This window comes from Eschrichtius robustus, chromosome X, assembly GCF_028021215.1.
Source record: "Eschrichtius robustus isolate mEscRob2 chromosome X, mEscRob2.pri, whole genome shotgun sequence".
Lineage (NCBI taxonomy): Eukaryota > Metazoa > Chordata > Mammalia > Artiodactyla > Eschrichtiidae > Eschrichtius > Eschrichtius robustus.
In genome coordinates, this window is record NC_090845.1 from 100,075,812 (window position 1) to 100,101,130 (window position 25,319).

At 42.0% G+C, this 25,319-nt stretch overlaps 1 protein-coding gene across 1 annotated transcript in view; it reads right to left on the minus strand.

Annotated features, from left to right (window-relative positions):
* The window catches only part of LHFPL1 (LHFPL tetraspan subfamily member 1), a 40,823-nt gene extending 16,851 nt beyond the window's left edge, over positions 1 to 23,972 (minus strand). The window contains exons 1-2 of the mRNA XM_068534012.1: positions 23,522 to 23,972; positions 14,627 to 14,725 (exon numbers count right to left, since the gene is read on the minus strand). Coding sequence (XP_068390113.1) covers positions 14,627 to 14,725; positions 23,522 to 23,972 — 550 coding nt within the window. The remainder of the gene's footprint in view (positions 1 to 14,626; positions 14,726 to 23,521) is intronic.
* Positions 23,973 to 25,319: the final 1,347 nt, after the last annotated feature.

The window sequence follows — 25,319 nt, forward strand, 5'->3', positions numbered from 1 at the left end:
TCTGGGGAGAGCTTTACAGTTTGGATTCCTAGGCCCTACTCCGTATCTACAGAATCACTCTCTCTGAGGAGAGGACCCAAATGATTTTGATGCAGAGCACAGTGGGGAACCACCTGAATCAGACCGTATCATGAGCCCAAACTAGTCTAGCTTTTAGATGAAAAGTAGAAGGGAATCAACATTTACTGGAACCTACCTAGCTCGATGCAGTGCTTGAAAAATACATCTGATGCAATTCTTCTCAGTTCACCTGGATGGGGCTTGGTGAAGATGGTTTGAAAAAGTCATGTGAAACAACACAGAGACATATATTTTCACCCCTGTAACATTAATTTAGCCAGAGAATTGCTCCTAGGATGTGCAGGAGTTGTCCCCTGGTTTTCTTTCTGGTTCTTGACTTTGAAACCCATTTTGCTTTACTTAAAAAAAGAAACTTCTGGGTCAGTCTAAACTATAAAAATAATAACAGTAATTATAATAGCAGTTATTGTTAACATTTATTGAGTACAGACCCTGTACTAAATGTTTTAGGTATATATCATTTCATTTTATCCTCACGAGAGCCCTGTGAAATGGTTGCTGCAGTATTAACACCTCCCATCAAAAAATGATTTCTGATTTTAAAATAGAGGCTTAGGAGATAGTATCATCCCAGAATAGACAGGGAAAGACGCTCGCTCACTAAAGGTGAGGGGAACAAAGACAGCTGATGCTGAAGTTTATAGAAGGAAATTGTGTGGAGGAAATGGAAGCAAGGAAATTAAGCGTGAATCACGTTCTTTGACCTGAGGACCAGGCAGGACCGAGAAAGAAACAGAACAGAATGAATCCGCCTGACTTTACTGCCATCGCGTGGTGGTCTGATGTATAGACAACTGGTTCACAATTCTGCCTTCACTGTTTCAGTCAGTGAGCCCACTAGACCCTCTGCCGGACACTGGGTGGGGAAATCAGGCCAAGTAAAGCTGAGGACCTGCCCTTGAGGCCTTTTTAGAGTCTTGTCTCCCTCTGGAGTCACCAAGCTGGAAGTCACCTTAGGGATCCACTACTCCAGGGGTATGCACCCTCCTCTCATATGGGGAATTTCAGGAAAGACTGAAATGTTTACAAGCACCATTATTTTTTCTATTCAAAATGAAAATAGCTTAGCATTCCATGTGATGTATAGAGTCTCATTACTTTAAGTTCTTCTCTATTTTTACCAGAAGATGGTCAGTGAGAAAACTAGCACTGAATTTTAGCTACTGAAATGATAGGGAGGAGGAAGTTAATAGTAGATCAGCTTTCTCATTTTTTACCCCTTACACCTGTTGGGCATTGTTTTCATCAAGCACGTTCATGTAAACTTTGTCATTTCATGGCCAAAACAATCTCTGAAGGTAGATAAAATCATCCTCACTTTAGTCATGGGGAAATAGGTCTAAAGAGCTGAAATCTGTAGGTGGAATCTAAAAAAGCCAAACTCGTAAAAAAACAGAGAATAAAATGGTGGTCATCAGGGGCTGGGGGGTGAGAGAATAGATGTTTAAGGATACAAACATTGCAACAAGTACTAGATAAGCCTTAGAGATCTAATGCACAGTACAGTAAATATAGAAAACAATATTGTATGATAATCACCAAACTTGCTAAGAGACTAGAACATAATTATTCCAACCACTACAAAGAAATTATAATTATGTAATGTAATATAGGTGCTAATGATCACTACAATGGCAATCATATTACAATATATAAATGTATCAAACTAACATGTTGTACAGCTTATATTTATACAGTGTTATATACCAAACGTATTTCAATTAAAACACACAAAAACTAAAGAACTGAAATGGCTTGGCTATGGTCACACAGTAAGATGGCAACAAAGCCACCCTACAATTTGTTCATTCCACTCAATGCAACACTTAGAGGGTGTCAAAAGTGTGCCAGGCACCAGGGATCTGCAGTTGAATTAAGTTGCTCCCTCACCCACTGATTCCCTCCTCCAGCTTAGCCCAGCTTCTCCTCTGGGTGGAGACTTCTCTCTGTGTAGGCTAGGAGGGCAACTGAAAAACCTTAAGCAACACCTGAGCCATAAGTTTTCCAGAAGGATTGGCTGCCCAGGGCATTCTAGCTGATGTTGCCCAATGAATGAGTTGCTTCTGGCAATCCCTTTGGCCAATCCCTAGCCCCACCCCATGGGTGAGTGATACTAAAAGGCTCCTCTCCTCTGGGAGGGTTGCCTTAAGAAGACTGGTTTATTTCTTCACTATCCTTCTGGTTTTTAAGAACAAAATAAATATGAAATTAGATCAAGGGCCTCACCACAAAGGTAGGTAGGTCACGACAGGGAGTTAGGTAGGTATCTGTGGCCTCTAGTTGTTCATCAGTCTAGTCCAATGCTCTCTATGTAAAAACAGGGAAACCAAGGCTCAGAGTGGGAAAGTGACATGCCCAAGCAAGCTTAGGAAAATTAAAACCCAGCTGTTCTGATACCCAGGCGAGGGCTGTTTCTACCACACTCTGCTGCCCCCCTGTGGACATGAGAATGTATTAAGCTGTTTTATTATGCTCTGGTGAGCACAAGAAAACGTTGTCCATAAAGAAGGAAACTGACAGAGAGGAAAGGTAACAGGAAACGCCTGTAAACTGAACCCATGGAGGCCAAACCCCGAGTCACCATAAAAGGCTTTGAACTGGCAAGAATGAAAGGAAATGATGGGAGAAAAAAGGAAATGGGCCTCTGAGAGAGGAAACACAGGGCACATACACAAGGCCTTTAGGTAGCCTCTGTTGTGGGCCTTTGTCAAGCTGAGTGGGTCCCTCCCTCCCTCCCTCCCTCCCAGAAGTCAAGCCTGGGGCATCCTCTCCAAAGAGGCTCTTGAGAACTGGGCTGATTACCTACTAACAACAGGTTACATTTAGTGCAACCTAGTGTGCTAAATATTTTCAGGTGTGTTTTACTTCACTTAATCTTCTCAATAACCTTAGGGAGAAAAATATTTTTATCCACCCCATTAATGGAAATGCAGAGAGCTTGAGTAGTGTGCGCAAAGATGCACAAATAGTAAGTGGCTGGGCTCACATTTGAACCCAGGTCTTTCTACTATTAGCCTGTGTTGTTATTCATCATGCCATGTACAAGTGGCTCCTTGCTTTTTTCTGAAAACTAAAGTACTGGGGACCTTTTCATTTCAACAACCGGTATCATTATAATGATGATGATACCAGACAACAAATGTTGACTGGTTACTATATACCAAACCCTGTACTAGGTGTTTTGCATGTGTGATGTCATTTGACCCACACAACAACCTCAGGAAGTAGCAATAAGCTCCCAAATGCTGAAAAACTTGTCCAAGGTCACAGAACTAAGGGTGTAGCCATGATAAAGCCCACTCTTACCACTAGGCTATCCTCCCATGGGTTCTTCCCTGGTTCACATTCTTGGTGAGGCCAATTAAAGGCTTGGTGAAGTAACTAGAACGTGGAGTTAAATGCATCAATTTAATGTTGAACCGAGGTAGATTCATTTGTGTGGGATCAAGTCCATGAAATCTTTATTTGATGTCTAGAGTTCAGTTAACAACCATCAAAACAACTTTCTCAGCTTAAATCTTTCATTTACTTAATCAAATTAAAGTGTGGGAAAGTTGGCACTTGGCTCTTGCTGGGGGCCTTTGTCTGACTTTCCCCTTCTTACTGAATAGGTGATTCATTCAACAAACAGATATTGGATTGCCATTGAGCAACATCTCAGTGTGCGTGAGAGTCAGTGAGCTAGCCCCAAGTCCCTAGTGGGGAATTGAGATAGTCACTGTGCTTATTGGGTCTCAGTAGCTATAAATGAGACCACTGATTGATCTACAAGGTCCCTCCCATTGTAGGTTTCAGTTCAAGTTCATGATTATTGTTTATCTTTTCTCTTTAAAATATTTGATTGTTAATTTCTTATTTTTAATGAGATATAATTGACATATGACATTATATTAATTTCAGGTATACAATATGTAATGATTCACTATATGCATATATTGTGAAATGATCATGACAATAAGTCTAGTTAATATCCATCACCACACATAGTTATACATTTTTTTCTTACGATGAGAACTTTTAAGATCTACTCTTTTAGCAACTTTCAAATACATAATACAGTATTATTAACTATAGTCACCATGCTGTACATTACATCCCCAGTACTTATATATTTTATAACCAGAAGTTTGTGCCTTTTGACTCCTTTTACCCATTTCACTTAATCCCCACTCTCTGCCTCTGGCAACCACCAACCTATTCTCTGTATCTGTGAGTTTGTTTTTTTTTCTTTTGTTGTTGGTTGTTTTTTTCAGATCATACAGTATTTGTCTCTGTCTGTCTGACTTATTTCACTTAGCATAATGCCCTCAAGGTCCATCCATGTTGTTGCAAATGGCAAGATTTCCTTGTTTTCTGAGGATGAATAATGTTCCATTGTCTATATATCCACAGTTTCTTTATCCATTCATTCATCAATGGACATGTAGGTTGTTTCCATGTCTTGGCTACTGCAAGTAACTCTGCAATGAATATAGGGGTGCATATATCTTTTAGAGTTAGTGCTTTTGTTTTCTTTGGATAAATACCCAGAAGTGGAATTGCTAGATCATCTGGTAGTTCTATTTTTAATTTTTTGAGGAACCTCCATACTGTTTTCCGTAGTGGCTGCACCAATTTACATTCCCACCAACAGTGCACAAGTATCCCCTTTTCTCCACATCCTTGCCAACACTCCTTATCCCTTACATATATATATATTTTAAACATCTTTATTGGAGTATAATTGCTTTACAATGGTGTGTTAGTTTCTGCTTTATAACAAAGTGAATCAGCTATACATATACGTATGTCCCCATATCTCTTCCCTCTTGCATCTCCCTCCCTCCCACCCTCCCTATCCCACCCCTTTAGGTGGTCACAAAGCACCGAGTTGATCTCCCTGTGCTATGCGGCTGCTTCCCACTAGCTATCTATTTTTTTTTAATTATTTAATTTATTTATTTATTTTTGGCTGTGTTGGGTCTTCGTTTCTGTGCGAGGGCTTTCTCTAGTTGCGGCGAGCGGGGGCCACTCTTCATCGCGTTGCGCGGGTCTCTCACTGTCACGGCCTCTCCTGTTGTGGAGCACAGGCTCCAGACGCGCAGGCTCAGTAGTTGTGGCTCACGGGCCTAGTTGCTCCGCGGCATGTGGGATCCTCCCAGACCAGGGCTCGAACCCGTGTCCCCTGCATTGGCAGGCAGATTCTCAACCACTACGCCACCAGGGAAGCCCCTAGCTATCTATTTTACATTTGGTAGTGTATATATGTCCATGCCACTCTCTCACTTTGTCCCAGCTTACCCTTCCCCCTCCCTGTATCCTCAAGTCCATTCTCTAGTAGGTCTGTGTCTTTATTCCCGTCTTGCCCCTAGGTTCTTCATGACCTTTTTTTTTTTTTTTTTTAGATTCCATATATATGTGTTAACATACGGTATTTGTTTTTCTCCTTCTGACTTACTTCACTCTGTATGACAGACTCTAGGTCCATCCACCTCACTACAAATAACTCAATTTCGCTTCTTTTTATGGCTGAGTAATATTCCATTGTATATATGTGCCACATCTTCTTTATCCATTCATCTGTTGATGGACACTTAGGTTGCTTCCATGTCCTGGCTCTTGTAAATAGAGCTGCAATGAACATTTTGGTACATGACTCTTTTTGAATTATAGTTTTCTCAGGGTATATGCCCAGTAGTGGGATTGCTGGGTCGTATGGTAGTTCTATTTTTAGTTTTTTAAGGAACCTCCATATTGTTCTCCATAGTGGCTGTATCAATTTACATTCCCACCAACAGTGCAAGAGGGTTCCCTTTTCTCCACACCCTCTCCAGCCTTTATTGTTTTTAGTCTTTTTGATGATAGCCATCCTGACAGGTGTGAGGTGATATCTCACTATGGTTTTCATTTGCGTTTCTTTGATACTTAGTGATGTTGAGCACCTTTTCATGTACCTGTTGGACATCTGTCATCTGTATGCCTTTTTTTGGAAAAATGTCTGTTTGGATCCTCTCACCGTTTTTAAATCAGATTGTTTGATTTTTTGCTATGGATTTATATGACTTCTGTATATATTTTGGATATCAGCACCTTATCAGATATATGATTTGCATATATTTTCTTCCATTTGGTAGGTTGCCTTTTCATTTTGTTGATGGTTTACTTTGCTATGCAAAAGCTGTTTAGTTTGATGTAGTTCCACTTGTTTGTTTTTGCTTATGTTGCCCTTGTTTTTGGTGTAAAATCCAAAAAAATCATTGCCAAGATTCATGTCAGGGAGCTTACCGCCTATGTTTTCTGCTAGGAGTTTTATGGTTTCAGGTTTTATGTTAAAGTCTTTAATCCATTTTAATTTTTGTGTATGGTGTAAGATAGTGGTCCAGTTTCATTCTTTTGCATGTGGCCGTCAAGTTTCCCCAATACCATTTATTGAAGAGACTGTCATTTTCTCATTGTATATTCTTGTTTCCTCTGTCATAGATTAATTGACCATATTTGTGTGGGTTTGTTTCTGAGCTCTGTATTCTCTTCCACTGATCTATGTGTCTGTTTTTAAGCCCAATACTATACTGTTTTGACTACTATAACTTTGTAATATGGTTTGAAATCAGGAAGTGTGATGCCTCTGGCTTTGTTCTTCGTTCTCAAGATTACTTTGGTTATTTGGGGCCTTTTGTGGTTCCATACAAGTTAATTTCTTCTTTAAATGAAGAAAAAGAAGAAAGAGAGTCAATTACTTAAACTTAACTGATGACTCTGTGGGTAAGAGCCAGGTAAGTGAATTTCTGGTGGGGGGATGTAGAGCAGGCACTGGGGGAGGACTGGGATGGCAGGGGACCTGGAAGATGGACTGAGAGACAACAGACGAGATCCTAGAAACAGGAGAGGCATTGGAAAGAAAGAGTTCAAACTTTTGGAGGGCAAGGGGTTTGAGATTCCTTTTGCAACTGTAAGTTTTTGTTTTGAGATCTGTATCTTCCCCACCCCCTTCAGATCGTTTATCTGACACTCCCCCAAAGAAACACACACAGTCTCCTTCTCTCAGGAAGAGAGACTGAGATAAGACACACATAAGGAGTAGATATCCCAGAAGACCAGAGAGAGGCCCTAGGTAGACTGCATATGATCTTAGAACGTGGAACACAAAAACTTTTCTACACATCTTTATATCTTTCTTCTATGATCAAGTTTTGCTGGGCAATTTAGGTGCCTTTATTAGTGCAAGTCAAATCGAGAGGCACTTTAAAATTTCCCACACACATCCATTCCACTGAGGAACTCTTTGAGAATCCCATCACGTCCAGCCACTGCCTTATTTATTTGTACTCTGATTATACTAAAAGATTGACAGGGAACTCAGGCTGAGTGCAGGTGGTGAGGGTGGGGGGAGACAGGATGCAATACTGGGTACTTTCCATGATGTTTCAGACATTTGTTTCTGAAAACAATAGAGCTAAAGCATATCTTAAGGAAAAAAATTCTCAAATGACTCAAGATACACCCTCACCAATAGAGAGGAAAAAAGTCATTGTAGTACACACAGGACAGTGAATTAGGAGATAAGGCTCTACTCACAGTTCTGCCTTCAACTTGCTGTGTGACCTTACACAAATCGCTGTACCTCTCCATATTTCAGAGTTTCCTCATTATAAAATGGGCATACTACCATCTGCTATGTGTGCACTTTCAAGGATCAGATTAGATCATCTTCATGAGAACATGTTGCTAATGTGATCCATTGATAAGGTAGAGACCTTACCTTAGAATTATGTGCTCCTGATAACACAGTGGTTTTTATAAGCTTGCTTGAAAACAGCTATGTGCCATTAGAAGTATTTAGCTTCTCTAAATTCTCAGTGGGGCTCATTTGTGTGTCCGATGCTTATAGGCCTTTGGATATGAAGGAATGCCTTAATAGTTTTATAGATCTAAGAGAATTTTGAAAATCACAGCAAAGCTGAAATATGTGTATAGGAAATCAGTTGAAATCAACTGAAATCTCTGTTCACGGGTCCTGCTCATTGCACCTTCACTTTGTCAAGGACCTTGCTATTCTGCATCAATCTCTCTCCACTATAGGATCATTACCATCATCATTCAGCTATTTGGTCATCTTAGTAAAAGCCTCTCTTCATCCCACATTCTCCTTCAGTTACTACACAGTTTCTCTGCTCTCCTTCATAGCAAAAGTTTTTGAAAGAATTGTCGGCACATACTGCATTCATTTCCTCATCTCACAATACCTCTAATATCTATAAGTCCAAAACTGCTCCTCTGGGTCCCTTCGTCTGGCTGACTCCAATGGCCACTTCTCTATCCTCATCTAGCAACTTGCAGCAGCATTAAACACAATCGACCATGCCCCCCTTTTTTTTTTTTTTTGACATACTCTCTTTCTCTTGGCTTTTGTGACACCACACTCTTCATTTTCTTTACATCTCTCTGGCTACTCCTTCTGAGTCTCCTCAATAGGCTCTTTCTTCTCTACAGAGGAGCATAGCGGCTAAGAGCACAGACTCTCAAGCCCTGCTCTCCAAAATGGTAGCCACTGGTCACATTGTGACTATGACATTTAAATTAATAAAATAAAATAAATTACATTCATAAAATTAAATACATTAATATTTATTAAAATTTAGATTAATAAAATTAAATTAAAAATTCAGTCCCACAAACCTAACATTTCAACTGCTCACCAACAACACGTGGCTTGTGGCTAACACATTGGACAGCAAGACACAGAATATTTCCCTCATTGCAGAAACTTCTATTGGATGGTGTTACCTAGACCAGGTTTCTAGAATTTGAATCCCAGTTCTGCCACTCTACCAGCTGAGTGACCTTAGGCAAGTTACTTAATCTCACAGACAAATATCCCTGCCCTCATGGAATTTATGCTATTCCTACAATGGAAAAATTAGGGTGTGTCTAAAACATAGGCTGGAGATCTATAAATGTTAATAGCTCTTCAAGAGATATTGGTTAGTGGAAAATGCAAAGTGCAAAACAGTATGGATAGCTAGATAGTTAGATAGATACATAATATGATTTTGGTTGGACAAAATAAAGATATGCATAGAAACACATATTTTTACATTTATGAAAAATTCTGGAGAGATACAAAAGGAATGTAATGGTCTCTTTGGGGAATGGTATTGGTGTCAGGAAAAAGACTGACTTTGCATGTTCAACCTTTATGTACTGTTTTATTTTGTCACATACATAAATTACTTTTGATTAAAAATAATAATCTTAAATTTGTATGTATATGAATGGGCATTCTTCTGGTTGTCTATTATTATGTAACAAACCACTCCCAGAACATAGCAGCTTAAAACAACAATCATTTTATTATATTTCATAAATCTGTCAGTCACAATTTGATCAGGGCTCAGCTGAGTAATACTTCTAGTGCAACTGGCATCAACAAGGGTCATTCAGTGGTATTCATATGGTTAGTGTGGAGGGTCCAGGACTGCTTCACTCACGTGTCTGGTGCCTCGGCTGGAAGTTTGGACTCAACTGGGCCTCTCTGTCTCCAAGTATCTCCAGGACTTTCCATGTGGTCTCCAGCAGAGTAGTCAGATTTTTTTATATGATGGCTCAGAGCTCCAAGAAACCAACATGGAAACTACAGGTTCTTTAGAGGTTAGGCCTAGAATAAACTTGATGTTACTTCTGCCATACTGTATTGATTAAAGCAGTTGTAGGTAGGCCAGCCCAGATTCGGAGGATAGAGGGTAGAGATTGACTTGGCCTCTATATGGGAAGAGTATCAAAGCATTCGTGGCTATCTCTAATGCAACACAGATATCAAGATTGCTGTCTTAATACAAGTCATATCTTTGATAATTCAGGCTAGGACTAAAAATCATAACTGTGGGTGGTTTAGGATAACTTGACTGGGAAACCTAGGGAAAGAGGAGTTGAAGACATGGGTGTAACCCTTTCATACTGGAGGCTGCAGGAGGCCATTCAAAGTATCAGAGTGAGAAATCTACTTACTCTAAGAATCAACTTCCCTGACTGGCAATGCCTGCTTCTATTGTCCTCCCTATCGCCTTCATCACTCTCAAGCCACTCAGGGTAAGAAGCTTTGTTCCTCAGGTAGGGTCCATGTCTTTCTTGGATCTGTGTCTCTCCCTTCCCAAAATACAGAGCACATAGGAGGGTACAGAGCCTACAGCAGAATCAAAGTAATGCCATCATTTGACAGTCTACCCACCAGTCTACCCCCCAGCACATTCTACTCTGCTGTCTATTAAGGAAGCCCATCATCTATTTTAAGTCAAACACTGTGTTAGCTACTTCAATATACTTTTTCTTATTTCACCGTAACAACAACACTGATATGGGTATTATTAGTATCCCCCATTTTACAGAGAAGGAAACTGAGACATAGATATCAAGTGACTTTACCCCATACAACTACAAAGATGGCAGAGCCTGGATACCAACTGAGATCTTTGACTCCAAACTCTATGATCTTTCAGTATACCATGCTGCCTCTCAAGGAAAAGGGAACAAAGGCCTATACACTGGACACTCGGTACTTTTCTCCTATTTCATTCATCTATCCTCTTAATATCTAAGGTGTGTGAGGATGCTTCCATACCGCCAGAATCTCCAGGGTATTAAAGAAAGGTCTAAGGAGAAAGGCCGTACCTCTAGCATTTGCATTCCCAAATCTTGGTATTCACAAGCTTGGCATTCCCATCACATCATAAAAGATTTCTTTTTAATTCTACTACAAGTTTTACTGCTGCTCCTAGCATCTCTATATTGCAAGGGAACAACTGTTAATAGAGTTGTCATTGTCATGTATGTTTGGGCAGCTGACTAGAAATGGGTCAGAAATGGCACAGGTTATCTCATTTTTTCAGTACTAACCAGAAAGGTGCTAATATACAGGCATGCAATTGGAGAATATGGGCAGCAAATGTGGGTTTCAGAGGAATAAGAGACACAGGGAGTTGGAAGGATGTGACAGTGATTCAAAAAAGGAACTAGGAGGGCTTCACTCAAGCAGGATTCTTCGATTCCTTCACCTCTACAGATTCACAGAACAACACAGTGTCCAGTGCACTAAGGAGAGGGGAGCTAGAGCCCTTAGGCAAATATATGGTGTAGGAGAGAAGGGTAAATAAAGGAGAAGAATGCAGTGGAGAGGGAAACGGTAACCAAAGGAAAAAAAAAAAAAAACCTGAGTAAATGAAGGAAGAGAAAAGTAATGATCCTGTGGTAAACACGATTGAAGCCCATCAACTTGGGACAGAGGCAGCCAAACACGAAATTGCCCATTTGGGAACTAGGTCCTTGGAAGTGGTGATTGGTGCAGAAAACTGCCAAACGACTACATGCAAATGACATCTCCAGTTTTTCACTCTGGCATTTTACATTAATCAAAGTAGCAACTCATTTTATTAGAAAAATATTATCCTCATACCAAAATCCAACCAACACATCACAAGAAAGAAATCTACAGACTAATATTCCTAATAAATATAGATGCAAAAATCGTCAACAAAATATGGCAAACCGAATCCAGCAACATATAAAATGGATTATACACCATGACCAACTGTGATTTATCCCAAAAATTCAAGGTTGGTTTAACATATGAAAATCAATAAAATACATATGATCATCTCAGTAGGTGTAGAAAAAGCATTTGACAAAATCCAGCACCTTTTCATGATGAATACGCTTACACTAGGAGTAGATAGAAAGGAACTTTCTCAAACCTAATAAAAGCCACCTATGAAAATAGCCTAGCCAACTTCTTACTTAGTGGTGAAAAACTGGATGCTTTACCCCTAAGATCAGGGATAAGACAAGGATGTTGACTAGAACTCTGACGAGTTCTAGTCAACATTGTCCTAGAGGTTCTAGCCGGGGCAATTACACAAGGAAAAGATTGGAAAGGAAGATGTAAAACTATCTCTCTTCTCAGATCATGTGATCGTGTATATAATAAATCCTAAGTAATCTACTAAAAGTTCATTAGACTTTGTAAAGGAGTTCAGCAAGGTTGCAGGATATAAGGTCAATACAGAAAAATTATTTGTATTTCTATACACTAACAATGAGTGATCCAAAAATAAAATTAAGAAAGCAATTCCATTTACAATATAATCAAAACAATAAAATACTTAGGGATATATGTCACCCAACAAATTGCAAGGCTTATATAATGAGAACTACAAAATATCATCAAACGAGGTTAAAGATAACCTAACTCACTGGAACATCATCTTGTGTTCATGGGTTGGAAAACTTAATATTGCTAAAGAGGCAATACACTCCAAACTGATCCAATCTCTATCAAAATCCCAGCTGATTTTTTGCAGAAATTGACAAGCTGAACCTAAAATCCACATGGAAATGCAAGGGACCCAGAGTAGCCGAAACAATCTTCATGACTTTAGATTTGGCAATACTGTATTCCTAGATCTGATACCAAAAGCACAAGCAACAAGAGAAAAATTAGATAAAAGTGGATTTCATCAAAATTAAATAATTTTGTATTTCAAAGGATATCATCAAGAAAGTGAAAATACAACCCACAGAATGAGAAAAAGTACTTGCAAGTCATATAACTGAAAGGGGTCTAGTGTCCAGAATACATTAAGAACTCTTACAACTCAACAAAAAAGGGCAAATAACCCAGTGAAAAATCAGCAAAAGATTTGAATAGATATTTCTTCAAAGAATATATAGAAATGGCCAATAAGTAAATGAAAAGATACGCAACAAAATCGATCATCAGGGAAACACAAATTAAAATCACAATGAGATATCATTTCACACACATTAGGATGGCTATAATTTAATAAATGTAAAATAAGTATTGGTGAAGATGTTGGAAAATTGGAACCCTTATACATTGCTGATGGAAATGTAAAATGATGCAGTTTCCAAAGTGATGTTTTCACTTTGGAAAACAGCCTGGAGGGTCCTCAGAAGTCTTAAATATAGAGTCACCATTTGTCCCAGCAATTCCACGCCTACCTAGATACATACCCAAGAGAAATAAAAAATATATTTTCATACAAAAATGTGTACACAAATTCTTATAGCAGTATTATTCATAATATCCCCAAAGTAGAAAAACCCAAGTATCCATCAAATGATGAGTGGATAAAATATGTTATATCTACACAATGGAGAATTATTCAGCCATGAAAGGCAGAAGTACTGATACAAGCTACAACATGGATGAACTTTGAAAACATCATGCTAAGTAAAAGGAGGCAGACACAAAAAGCCACATATTATAATATGATTGCATTTATCTGAAATGTCCAGAACAGGCAAATCTAAATTGATGGTGGTTGCTGGGGCCTGGGTACAGGGAGGAATGAGGAGTGGCTGCTAATGGGTAAGGGGTTTCATTTTGGGGTGATGAAAACATTCTGGAACTGGATAGTGGTGATGATTGCACAACCTTGTGAATATACTAAAACCCACTAATTGTACACTTTAAAAGGGCAAATTTTATGGCATGTGAATTATATGTCAATAAAGCTGTTATTTTAGAAAAGTAGAATTATAGGACTAACAACCCAGCACCTGCCCCCAAGTATTTATTCATTCCTTCACCTATGGCAGAATTATTATATTTACCAGTCAGCCCTGCCCTGAGCCAGGAACACTGAACATGCCGGGGTCTACATTTGTCATGTCTTCTATATAGCCCTTCCGTTATGTTATGTTTGTACAGTAAACAGCTCCTTCCTCCAAAAATGAGTCGGGTGAGACTCAAAAAACAATCTAAGGCCACAGAGAAAAAAGGGAAGTATTGGAGCATAAGCTATAGGGAATGGGTGGCCTCATTCTTCCAAACTCCTCTCCTACAACTGAGAATACTCAAGGAATCCTAGACATTTCTCCTTCTATTCTCTTCCATCATGGTAGGTTGGACAAATATTTTGAAATCTTCCAGGGAGAGTCCAATCTATTCCCAATTCACAATAATGAACTTAAGCCATTCTCAGTGAAGTTGGTAACCATAGAAGAGCCCAGAGCTACTTCTGTCACCCATTTTAATATTTAACACCTCTTGTCGTTAACATGCCAGTAACAATGTAAAAACGCCAGTAACAGTTCCCAGTGTTGAACCTAGGTTCCTAATGCGTGATGTAAAACAAATTACCTCTTGTTATAACCTCAGTGGGGAGCGAGAAGAGATACTATTGACTTGTATTTGGAAAATAGTGCCTAGAAGGATATACAACAGGGAATAGGATTTATTCAGAGGATGACGGATTAGCAGTCTCCAAGCATTTGGAATCCCTCTATAGGTAGGGTTGTCCCGAATCGGTCACAGGACTCTGGATAAAATTACATAAAGGGTGTGGAGAGACATGGTTAAAGAAGTAGAATTTATGTTCAACCCTTGTAAATTAACAAGGCCACGTAAGTCTGACCAAGCCACCACTTCCCACAAGCTAACATAGTGAGAGACTCAGGCAAGCACCACGAGCAAGCACAGGCCCCTCCAAGAGCGCTTTGAAAAACAGATTCCCACTGAGCCATCACCACCATCCTGCACAGGCCACCTTACCTAACTGAAATTGATTGGAGACGTTCCCACATGTTTGCATTATCTCCGGGCTATTCCATCCTAAGGGGTATAATGCACAGCCTGAGCTTATCAGCAGTCCTGGAAAAAAAAAAAAAAAGCATACACACGGGTAGAAAAAATATAACAGGTCTTCTATCATCCCAACATTCCCTCTGGATTAGCTCAGCTCAAATTCTCCCTCCTCCACTCAGAGCTTACCTTTCCCCTTTTACCCTAAATGTCTATGACACTACCAACTCAACAGGATTTCTTTGCTGTGCCATAGGTGGTGAGTTGCAGTAGATAGTAGAGGGAACAACTCACAAAGAAAGGACAGTATTGGGAATTGAGACAGGCCAGTATGCTTTTCACAGCCGAAATGTTTCTGCCAATGACTTACAAAGCTGAATTGGCCTCTCCAACCAGACTCCTCTTCTATCTTGGTCTGATTTACAAAGAATAAAAAGGTAGGGGCTGCTACTCTTTCCTACAATTCAGCCTTTTCTAAGAGTCAAGTCAGTCCTTACTAGTCGAAGCTAGGTCATGATTTCTGTAGCTTGAATTCAGCTTCCAGACTGGGATCGACAGAAAGCATCCACGTTATCTAGGCTTCTCCCGGTGAGCAGGGCACCAGACTCCCTCTTCCAGAAACACTTCCTTCTTCTGAGAAACCATTCCAGCTTCATGCTAAGCATTCCTACTCTCTTTGGCTTCCAAAACCTTCCACTGTGCCCCTTGCCTTCACCTCCATTTTGTTTAGGTCATTTGGTTACTACAGGGAAAATCTATGTGATCTTAGTGATAACCTTACTCTTCTGACCAGAGATACAAATCTGGGTCTGCTTGCTGACACAGTCTTTTAAGGACAACTGCCTCATCCGCAGCTCTTGTTTACTGCCTAGGTTTACATTTTATAACCTATGACCACCTCTCCCGTGCCTTTGGCGACCATGGATTGAACTAAGCATTGGCATCTGACACAAAAGCAACCAAATTCATTGGCTGGCCAGTAATGGATGACATCATATCGTGCTCTGAAGAGAATAGCTGGGCCAGATTTTTGTTTCTGGAAATTTTAATCAAGAAACACAGATGCTGGACTTCCCTGGTGGCGCAGTGGTTAAGACTCCACACTGCCAATGCAGGGGGCTCAGTTTCGATCCCTGATCAGGGAACTATATCCCACATGCATGCTGCAACTAAGAGTCGGCACGCCACAACTAAGGAGCCCGCGAGCTGCAACTAAGGAGCCTGCCTGCTGCAACTAAGGAGTCAGCCTGCTGCAACTAAGACCCAGTGCAACCAAATAAATAATAAATATTTTTTAAAAAGAAAAGAAACATAGAGAAGCTGAGCTACTTAGCAGATGGAGCAGAAGTTAGGAAAAAACACCAGGAGGTAAAATCAAGTGTGTGTCAAGCTAAAGCCAAGTTCAGTCCAAAGTTATGAATAGACATCAATTCTGGGTAAGGTGAGGAAACTGATTGGTAAAAGAAGAGAATACAGTGGCAGGAAGCAGATACCTCATGAGGGAAAACCCCATACTGCTCCTGAAAGAGCTAGAGAATCTAGTCCTTCCCAATGGCTTTCCAGTTCCATTTTTCTTATGTTATAATAAGTCCCCTTTTCATTGGAGAACTCAAGCAAGTCTCTGCTGCTTACAGCCAGGAGAGCTTAACTACAAGAACGCTATACTTGACTACTACACCAAGGTTCACAGGACAGTCACCCGCCATGAGTGTGGATGCAGAACCTAACACAAAACACAGAGCCTCCACAAAGCAGGTATTTGATTAATGATGACTGGGTGGCATATTTAGAGGTTCCAGAAAGGTTCCAGACAGTGAAAAGCAAGCTGCTCCCGGGACTGCCAGCCTCACCTTCGTTTCTCTTTCCTCACCGAGGAACACTCCATATACACTCTGAACTCTGAGAAGCTAATAAGCCCACTTTGCCTTCAGCTGCAGCCTTTTGGAAGATCTCAAAGTACTCGCTAAGCTTGTCAGCAACATGGCAACCAGCTGTTCTCAATACTCAGTGAGGCCAGAGAAAAACACAGGGACCCAAAGAAAAATCAAGAAAAGTTTAAATAGGAAAACAGAGAGAACTTTCTGACGGTGCGAGAGGGTTTAGAAACTAAAAGAATGACCAATTAAGGTTAGAAATTCCCTTCAGTGGAATGCTTAAAATTAGAAGACACTCTTATCTGTCTGATAGTCTTAAAGGAAATGAAACTGGTCACTCAAAAGACTTTTCTGGGCTCTGGAATTTATCCAGTGGCAATGGAACAACACTCCTATTTTTTCTCACCACAGATAAACTGAAATCATATGATATGAGGAGGTATGAGCCAGAGTATGTAAGCCCAGAGTATGTACAATGGGTTAAGGACAAAATTGGAAACAAAACCTCAGCCTTTTCCTGCTTTCAGTGTGTACCCTTTGAGAGAAGAGTTAATAAAAAGTGAGCTTTCCCACACAGACTAGGAAGAAAAGAACACAAGTTTATAAAAGAACAGCAGTTCTATATTCCAACCTCCACATTCAGATCCCTGGGACTGGCATGAGCTCTGACTTCTCAAGCAGGAGCTTGTGCTGGCTAAGTGCCTTTCCTGACATGGCAGGAGGAACCTTTCACCTTTTTCAGCCCCCCTGAAGACAGGGCTTGATTTAAAAGCTGCCTGCTTGGAGCTGTTATCTTGCAATTTTTCACAGGCACCAGGCCAGAGACCAGGAATCTCTGCCCAGGTGTGTGTTTTGCCCCAGCGCATGTGGCTCCGTGCTCTGCCCAACCTGTCCTACCGCACCTCCCATCCCCTATCCTCCCTCCTGCCTTTTAGACAGGTGAGCACAGTAGGTTGTAAACATACTTCCTGGAGACATTGGACCTGTAACTGACAGAAGATTCATTACATTTGATCATAGATGGAGAAAGATGTCCTAGAAGACGTATTATTTTAAAATGAAGTCACAGGATAATTTATCCTCAATTATAGTTGTCCCCAACAGTTCTAATGAATTTGGGATATGAAGATGTGCTTCAAATAGCAACATAGAAGTCATTTTCCAGTGACAGGCTCTGCCACCTTCTGGAAGACTGGGGGCTTATTTAAAATGTAGATTCTTGAACTTCACCCACAGATATTTGATTCAGTAATTGTAGCCCAGGAATATGCCTTTCCAAAGCACCCTAGTGATGTTGATGCATCAGGTTCTGGTACCAATACTTAAGAAAAACACCACTAAAAATATTAAAAGCAGGAGCTCTGGTGGTGGAGAAAACTAGTTTAAATCCCAGCCCTGCCATGTATGAGCTGTAGCCCTGGCTCCTACTTTTCTACATGCCATTCCTAACTACAGGTTTTCCTGCCCCTCCAGACACACATGCCCCTTGGAGAAGTCTGTCCCAACTTCTCCTGCCTCTAGAAAGGGAAAGCCCCTTCGAGTGTGGTACCACACTTACTCCCCCACTGAACATGTGCAGGTGACCAGTGGGCTGCCATCTTCCTTCCCTTCCTCAACTGCTCCTTCCACAAGAATCCCCTATCACAAAACGTACCAAGTGTCCTCCCGAAACACGGTTGCGATAGTTGTCATTCATTGCTCTGACCAAACAGAGGCCTAGAGTTAGACACTTTGCTCGGCTTCAGCCCTTGTGGCAACCTCAACGCCAATACAAACCTTTGGGCGCACAATCTCGGACAGACCTCAGAACCCTCCCTGCTGCTACATCCCAGCTGCCCTCAATCCGCCCCCCCTGCTGCCAGAATTACTACCTCCCCATATCGCAACAGCTGTATAACCCCCTCCCAACTGCACATTCTCAATTAGGTAGATGCCTAGTCTCTGTCTCCGGGCAGGGAAAGCCTCCTCAACTGGGTGTTATCAACCCCCTTTGTCCACCACAACCTCCCATTCACAAGTGCAACTGTTGGGTGGGCAGCCGTCTTGTTACACGTCACACCCCACTCTCAAATATCTGTCCAAATATGGCTATTTGGTAGTTTGAATTTACTACCCTGAGCAGAAGTCTAGTATGGGTTAATTTGTTATTAGCTTGTTCAATGTATTGCTCTTGTAGCAACTTCAACTCAAACATAGTGGAAAATTTATGTCTGCCGTCCAGCTGTATCTCAGCTTTCCCTTCCCAGGGAACCCTCCCACTCAACTCTCCTATTCATTTCACTGCATATTCTCTCTCAGAGTTATAAGACAGTTCGCCTCTGCTAGAGATTTCTAAAGTACATCAGGAGAGTCTTCACAGAGAGGCTGCATTTGACCTGGCCTTTGAGGGAGAGATATTTACATGCAGAGATGGAAGAAAACAGAATTTCAGAAAAAAGCAACACTATGAGCAAAACTGAGCAGAGGTTTTCAAATGTTAGTGTGTACTGGAATCATGCCGGGAAATGATAAATAACAAATCCAAGACAGTAGTTAACTTTGCTGTGGGAACAAGGGAATACTATCAGGGTATGAAGGAGATTTCAACAACATTGGTAATATTCTATTCCTTAAGCTGTATGGTGCACATATCTGAAATATTTCATACTATACTTTCAAAAATAAATCAGCATGAGAGGCCGTGTAAAATGCAGAGTGCCAGGCATCAGTTCCGATTGGGTAGGCTTAGAAAGGCACTAAGGTATCTGCATTTAACAAGCACCCCAGGAAATTTCTTATACAAGTGCTTCATGGACCACTCTGAGAAACACTGTGATAGAATTTCTTCTCCAACGGAAAAAGAAAAATCAATGACATCAGTGCATAAAGCCCAGGGCTGAGGGTCAGAAACCCTGGACCACAGTCTCTGCTCTGCTTCAAATTTGCTACATGAGTTTTTGTTAGTAGGTTAACTTCTTTAAATACCATTTCCCAAACAGAAAGCCACTTTTATAATTCTTGTTCAGCATGGTAAGGATAAGTTAAATTATGCCTGATGAAACTTTGGAAGACTTTCCAGGAAATGCTTGGTTTCCAGAGAAGATAATGGTTTTTAGAAAACAGCACTCTTTCCTTGAATCAACTTCTCAGTGATCTGTCTCCAGTGGCAATTTTCATTCAGCTTGAAGCACGTAGCATTAGGACCTTCCGTGGAGAAAATCATTAGTGCCTGTCTGGGTGTGTTGAATTCTATCTGCTTAACCAAAAAAAAAAAAAAAAAAAAAAAGTCCAGAGTGGTAGTTCTCACTTGGGTTGCGGAAAGGGAACACATCAGAGTCACTGGAGAGATTTTCCAAAACATGCAGCCTTCTACCTGTTGCTGTGTATATCAGTATGGAAAAGAGGATTGGAGAGTTGGGTCCGCATTTTTTAAGCACTCCATGTGATTCTGATACATTCCCTGCTCTAGAAAGATTCTTGGCCTCCCTCAAGGAACCTGATCCAAGATCTTACACTTTTTCTTGCCAAGAGTTCCTTATATTTACTTCTCACCTATTTCTTCTTTGGTTAGCTCTCACTGAAGGTAGAGCATAATTCACAAGCATCTTGCATATGTATACACAGGGGAATGTAAATAATGACCTTGTTCTCAGGGACTGGGGGCCAGCTGGTTAGAAACCTCAGCATCCCCAGGGTTGAAATAATCTCCTGGCCAGATGTTTCCTTCACCGGTTAGAGGAGGGCATGAAGGTCCCAGTGGAAGGCTCTCTGGACCCTACACTTGTCCAGCTGGATCAGCTGCAGGTGGAGCAAATGGGACCCAAGGGTCCCATCAGGTCACCTTGCTGAGTATGACTCAGGCCAGCAGCTCTTTATTTCTTCCTGTCTCTCCCACTTCCCACCGCTCATCTCTGTGGGCAGCCGCCAAACTGGGGAACAAACGTCAGGCAGGGGGAGGGAGTAGTTCTTAATGGATCCTCCATCTCTTCAGTGGTTTGGGGTCTGGCAGAGATAAACCAGACCCGAAAAAAATTGGCTCCTCCCCCTGATGTATTTTGGTTAATGCACTAGCTGCCGAGAAGCAGCCAGGCCTGGAGCAACAAAATCAATTTCCCTCCGCTGAACAACAAGCTTAAACTTAACCCTCACAGCTCTTTCTCTTATGTCTTCTATCCACGGAGCTCAAAATGCTGTTCAGGCTTGGCTTTCTGCCACAAGCAAAGCCCATCTCTGAGGAGTGAGACACCAAGATCTCTGAAGAACCTTGGATAATGATTGTATGCCAAGGGGTGCCTAGAAAATATGATACATTCAGGCAGCCTTCACCATTCCTTCACATCTGATGCAACCTTGACAGGCACCAGTTGCTAAAAAGGAAATGAGAATGACACTTAGTTGGCTGGTATTACAGGTGGGGAAGCTGTAGAAATTTAGCAATCTGTCCAATATCCCCAGGGATAACCCTTGTAGCACACCTTGGATCTTGATTCTTTCCATGAGTACTGTCAAATGGTATTTTATTCTTGAACTTTAAAGACCCCCATCTAAGTGTAAACACTGTGACTATGTTCCTATGAGCAATGGTCGATGGGGAATATAAAATAGCAGAATCATATGAGATTAACACGATACTGATGTTTCTATTGCCCCTGTATGATATCTGCTGCTCAGTTAAAGCTCCCCCCAACTCAGTCCATGAGTGTCTAAATCTCCATTACCTACCCACATCTCCCTTCAACAATTTCCTTTGAGTTTCTGGACCTAGAAGGTGAGATCAACCAAAATGTATTATACGGAGAACCGTAAACGTTTTGTGAAAGTCTCACTCAAGCCTAAGATAGGAGGCGGGGTGGGTGTAGGAGCCAGTGTTAATGTTTGGAGTCAGATAGAGGCTGTTGCTACTGACGTTCTGATTCCTAACAGTTAGTCCCCCCTCACCCTCTGCTGGAAATTCTTAGAAAAGCAAGTGAAGCTAAGTTATCACTCTCAAGTCAGAAGAGAAGAGAACTCAGGGTGCTAATACCCTTGAATGGAAGCCTGGAAAAAAAGCAAAGGATGTGAACGAACCCAGCTTTCACATGACCAACTTATCCCAAAATACACTAACGTTGCCTTAACCATACGTTCATTCTTTCTACCATTACTGAATTCCTGCTCTGTGCCAGGCACTGAACTGGGCTCTGGGGCTATAAATACGAGTTGTAAGGAGCACCCCTTTCACCTGCCAGCTAAGTGTCACTTCCTGAAATAATGTGCCCATAGAAGTACCGAGCTAGCCATAGTAAGCCCAAGAATGCAGGTGAAAGGTGAGCCTACTTAAGGTTCATTTGTAATATCTGTGGAGCCCCCAAAGGGAGATAAAGTCATAGGCTTAAAGCAGCCTTAATAACTGGTTCTGTACCATGGTTTTGAAGCGGAAGAGAGAAATTAATCCAACGACTTTCCAATGTGGCCAGAAAATCATTAGTAGCTAAAGAGTGGGAAAATTCAGAGATAAGGGAGGTCAGAATGTGAATTCAAATTTAAAACTTTGTACAATGAGTCTAAGGAAAGAGGGAAACAGAAAACATCACCTTAACTGGCACAACAAGAGAATCTGGTGCTTTTCGTAAGAAGGCCAGGAAATCATGATACCTTAGCTCAGTGTTTCTCAACCTTGGCGCTACTGACATTTGGGACCAGATACTTCTTTGTTTTGGGGAGTGGGCAGCTGTCTTGTCCTTGTGCATTGTGGGATATTTAACAGCATCCCTCACCTTTATCCACTGATTGTCAGTAGCACCCTCCCCAATTTGTGATAACCAAAAACATCTCAAAGACACTACCAAATGTCCCCTGGTGGGGGATGAGGTATGTAAGAAATCAGCCCCTGTTGAGAAGCACTGTCTTAGCTCATCACTACCATCTCACCCCAAGGCCACATGAATGCAGTCATTGGAGAGAAGAAAGAAAACTAGGATCTGGGCTATCTTGCCAACGAACAAATTCAAGGAAAGAAGGGAAGTGAACAAGAGAGAGGTCACTGTCATTTGCTTACAGCCACAGGGCAACTTAGTGAAAGAGCCAGAAGTGGGATCCAAGTTTCCTGGCTCCAGGCACCCACACTGTGCTGCTAATGGAGATGACAGTGATAATGAATAATGATTCTAAAACTTTAGGAACAACAGCAACAAACTTCAGCAATAGGTTCTACCAGCACTTTTTTCCACTGCCCCAGCCAGGTGTAAAAAATAGCTCACATATTCACACACACATTTGCCTGTCTGTCTAAACTTGCTTTTTCTTCTCCGTTCAGATTAAACTGCTCCCATTGCTTTCCTACAGTCTGCCACTTTTGCATTTTGCTCTTTCCTAGCCCATCCACACACTGCCAGCATCCAGGTCTCCTGCACTAAATTTAGAGGGAGGCTGGATGAGGGAAAAGCTAAGTAGGGTGAGTCAGGGCCATAGGAAACCTGGAGAGTCTGTTAATGGCCTTAGATGTTGCCAAATAAGCAGTCACCTGCAGTCTGCCTGGTACCTAGCATTTCACTATTAGAGATGTATTTTTTGGTGAGGACTGTGCATTAAACTCGTATTAGTAATTAACACCTGTGTGTATGTGTTTATCAGATCACGGTCCTCTGAGATAACTACCAGAGATCAGGGATCTTAGAGGTCAAGTTTATTTTGGAGCAGTAATACTAGAGTATAAGTTGCTGCCCCAGGAAAGCAGACCTGGATAGTATTCTTCAATGGGCACTCTGCAGGGAGAAGAAGGTGATGAAAATCAGGGCTAAAAAAACCAGATAGCAACTCTGCCTACTAGCCAGTCTTGCTGTGAATAAAACCCTGATGTAGATTGCACTTCGGGGAGTCCCAGACTAGGTGTTTCAAACGAGTCCCCATTCATAGCCCTAGAGATGGACAAAGGGGAGAAGCTGAGAGTGGATTTCCCCATAAGACAACATCCCCACTACCCACACCCCCGCAAAGCTCCCCAGCCTACCCAATCCCAGCAACACCGTCTTACCTCCCACGAACTGTGCGGCTCCCATGCAACGTCCCATCATTCTGGAGATGAGTTCCTCCATGCAGCAGCCTAGGACAGCAGTCAGTGCCACCAGGAGCAGCAGAGCACAGCCGGCACCTGTCACCACTGTGCACATCTGCCAGGCCAGGCTTGGGATGGCATTGAAGCTGGCATAGCGCCCACACTCTTCCACCATGATCAGACTCTGCCCCTCTCCCCTCACAGGGTAGTTGCACCTCCGGAATGTGCTGAATGACACTGGCTTCCCCAGCTGGGATCCAAAGAGCCAGTAAGGCAGGAAGTAACTGGTAGAACTGGCCACAGCGGTAACAAGGGACAGAAAGGCCCAGAGGGTCCCCAGCAGGGTCAGGCTGCTCCTCATGGTCCCAGGTTTCTCTGCGGGGATGGGGAGATGAGTTGGGTCACAGCGCCAAATGTAGAAACTTATCATGTAGGCTCCATTGGCCTAGTTTTCATCTGCCTGGCCAGTCCTGGGGCTCAGTCATGTGCTTCTTGGCCCTTACTTCTGGATAAGATTATTGCCTCAAGGACCATTTGGGTCCCTATGGGATTCTGCTCTCCAGCACTTTTCCCATCTTCCCTTCCTTCCGCCTGATTCAGAGTTCTATGGTCTCTAGGCTGCCATGGAAGAAGCGTAGAACGGAACTAGTGACTGTTCTGCCCACTCCAAGGCAGCCTGAGCAGACAGCTTTTAGCTCTTGACATCCAGCATGGAACAAGTGACAGGAGGGAAGTCTGAATCAAACCAAGGCTCTCTGGAGAGCCCCCAGCTTCTGGTGGAATGGCCTTGTTTGACCTGAAGGCCTAGAAGGAGGCAATATCTCAAGAGGGCCAGGAACCAAGTTGTTTTCAGAGAGTTAAGAAAGAAGGAAGATACCTCACAGGGCCTGCCTCTACTCTAAGGGAGAAGAGGGAAGGAGAGCTCACCATGGAGTTAGAGGATGTGCCCATTTGACCTTGGTAGGATGTCCAGGAGAGCATTAATGTGGCCTTTCACAGTACTACATCAGCTAGGTTAAAATGGGTCAATAAAATAAGGGGTGCCTAGTCTCATACTCTTTGCTTATCACTGAGTGAGCACTGTTCAGTCACTTTTTCCCAAAATCAAAATGGGAGGCACCTTTCCAACCAGTGAGGGTTGTCTAACACTAGGCCGTCTACTAAGAAAACCTGCCTGGTCCTTTGCCGAATAAAGTGAAGAAAGTGTCTCATCTCTCTGAAATGGATCAGGTACCCCCTGCCTGGCAGCAGGAACATAGATCTATAGCTGTAAGGGCCTTTCAGGGTGCCTTTTGGAACAAGTCATCTCAGATTCAAGACAGTGAGAGTCTTTTTAGATCTAATCTCCTCAGCCCAGCTCACAAATGGTTTTCACAGACCCCTCTGTCAAAAATCAACCACTTCCCTCCCAACTCCATTAATCTGCCATTGCTTTCTGGCCTGTTTCTCAATGAGGGCAGCCAGAGACCACACTGAAGCTTGCTGACAGCGCTGTGAACATCTCCAGCAAGCAGACGGTGGGGTTTGTTCCAGAAACTTCTCCATGATTCATCACCATGGCTTAAAGTTACAGGTGGTGGGAGAGGGGTTCAGGGGTGGGGGACTGAATGCACGGGAATTACAGGAACTGGCTTTACTGCCAGTTTGGGACATTGTCAGGAGCAAGCAGCAGTTGTACTCAGGGTCTCAAGGACCTTGCCCAGCCATGAGCTCTGTCATAACCATCATCAAACAGTACCTGGCACAGAGCGGGCACTGCAATCCATATTTGTTTAAT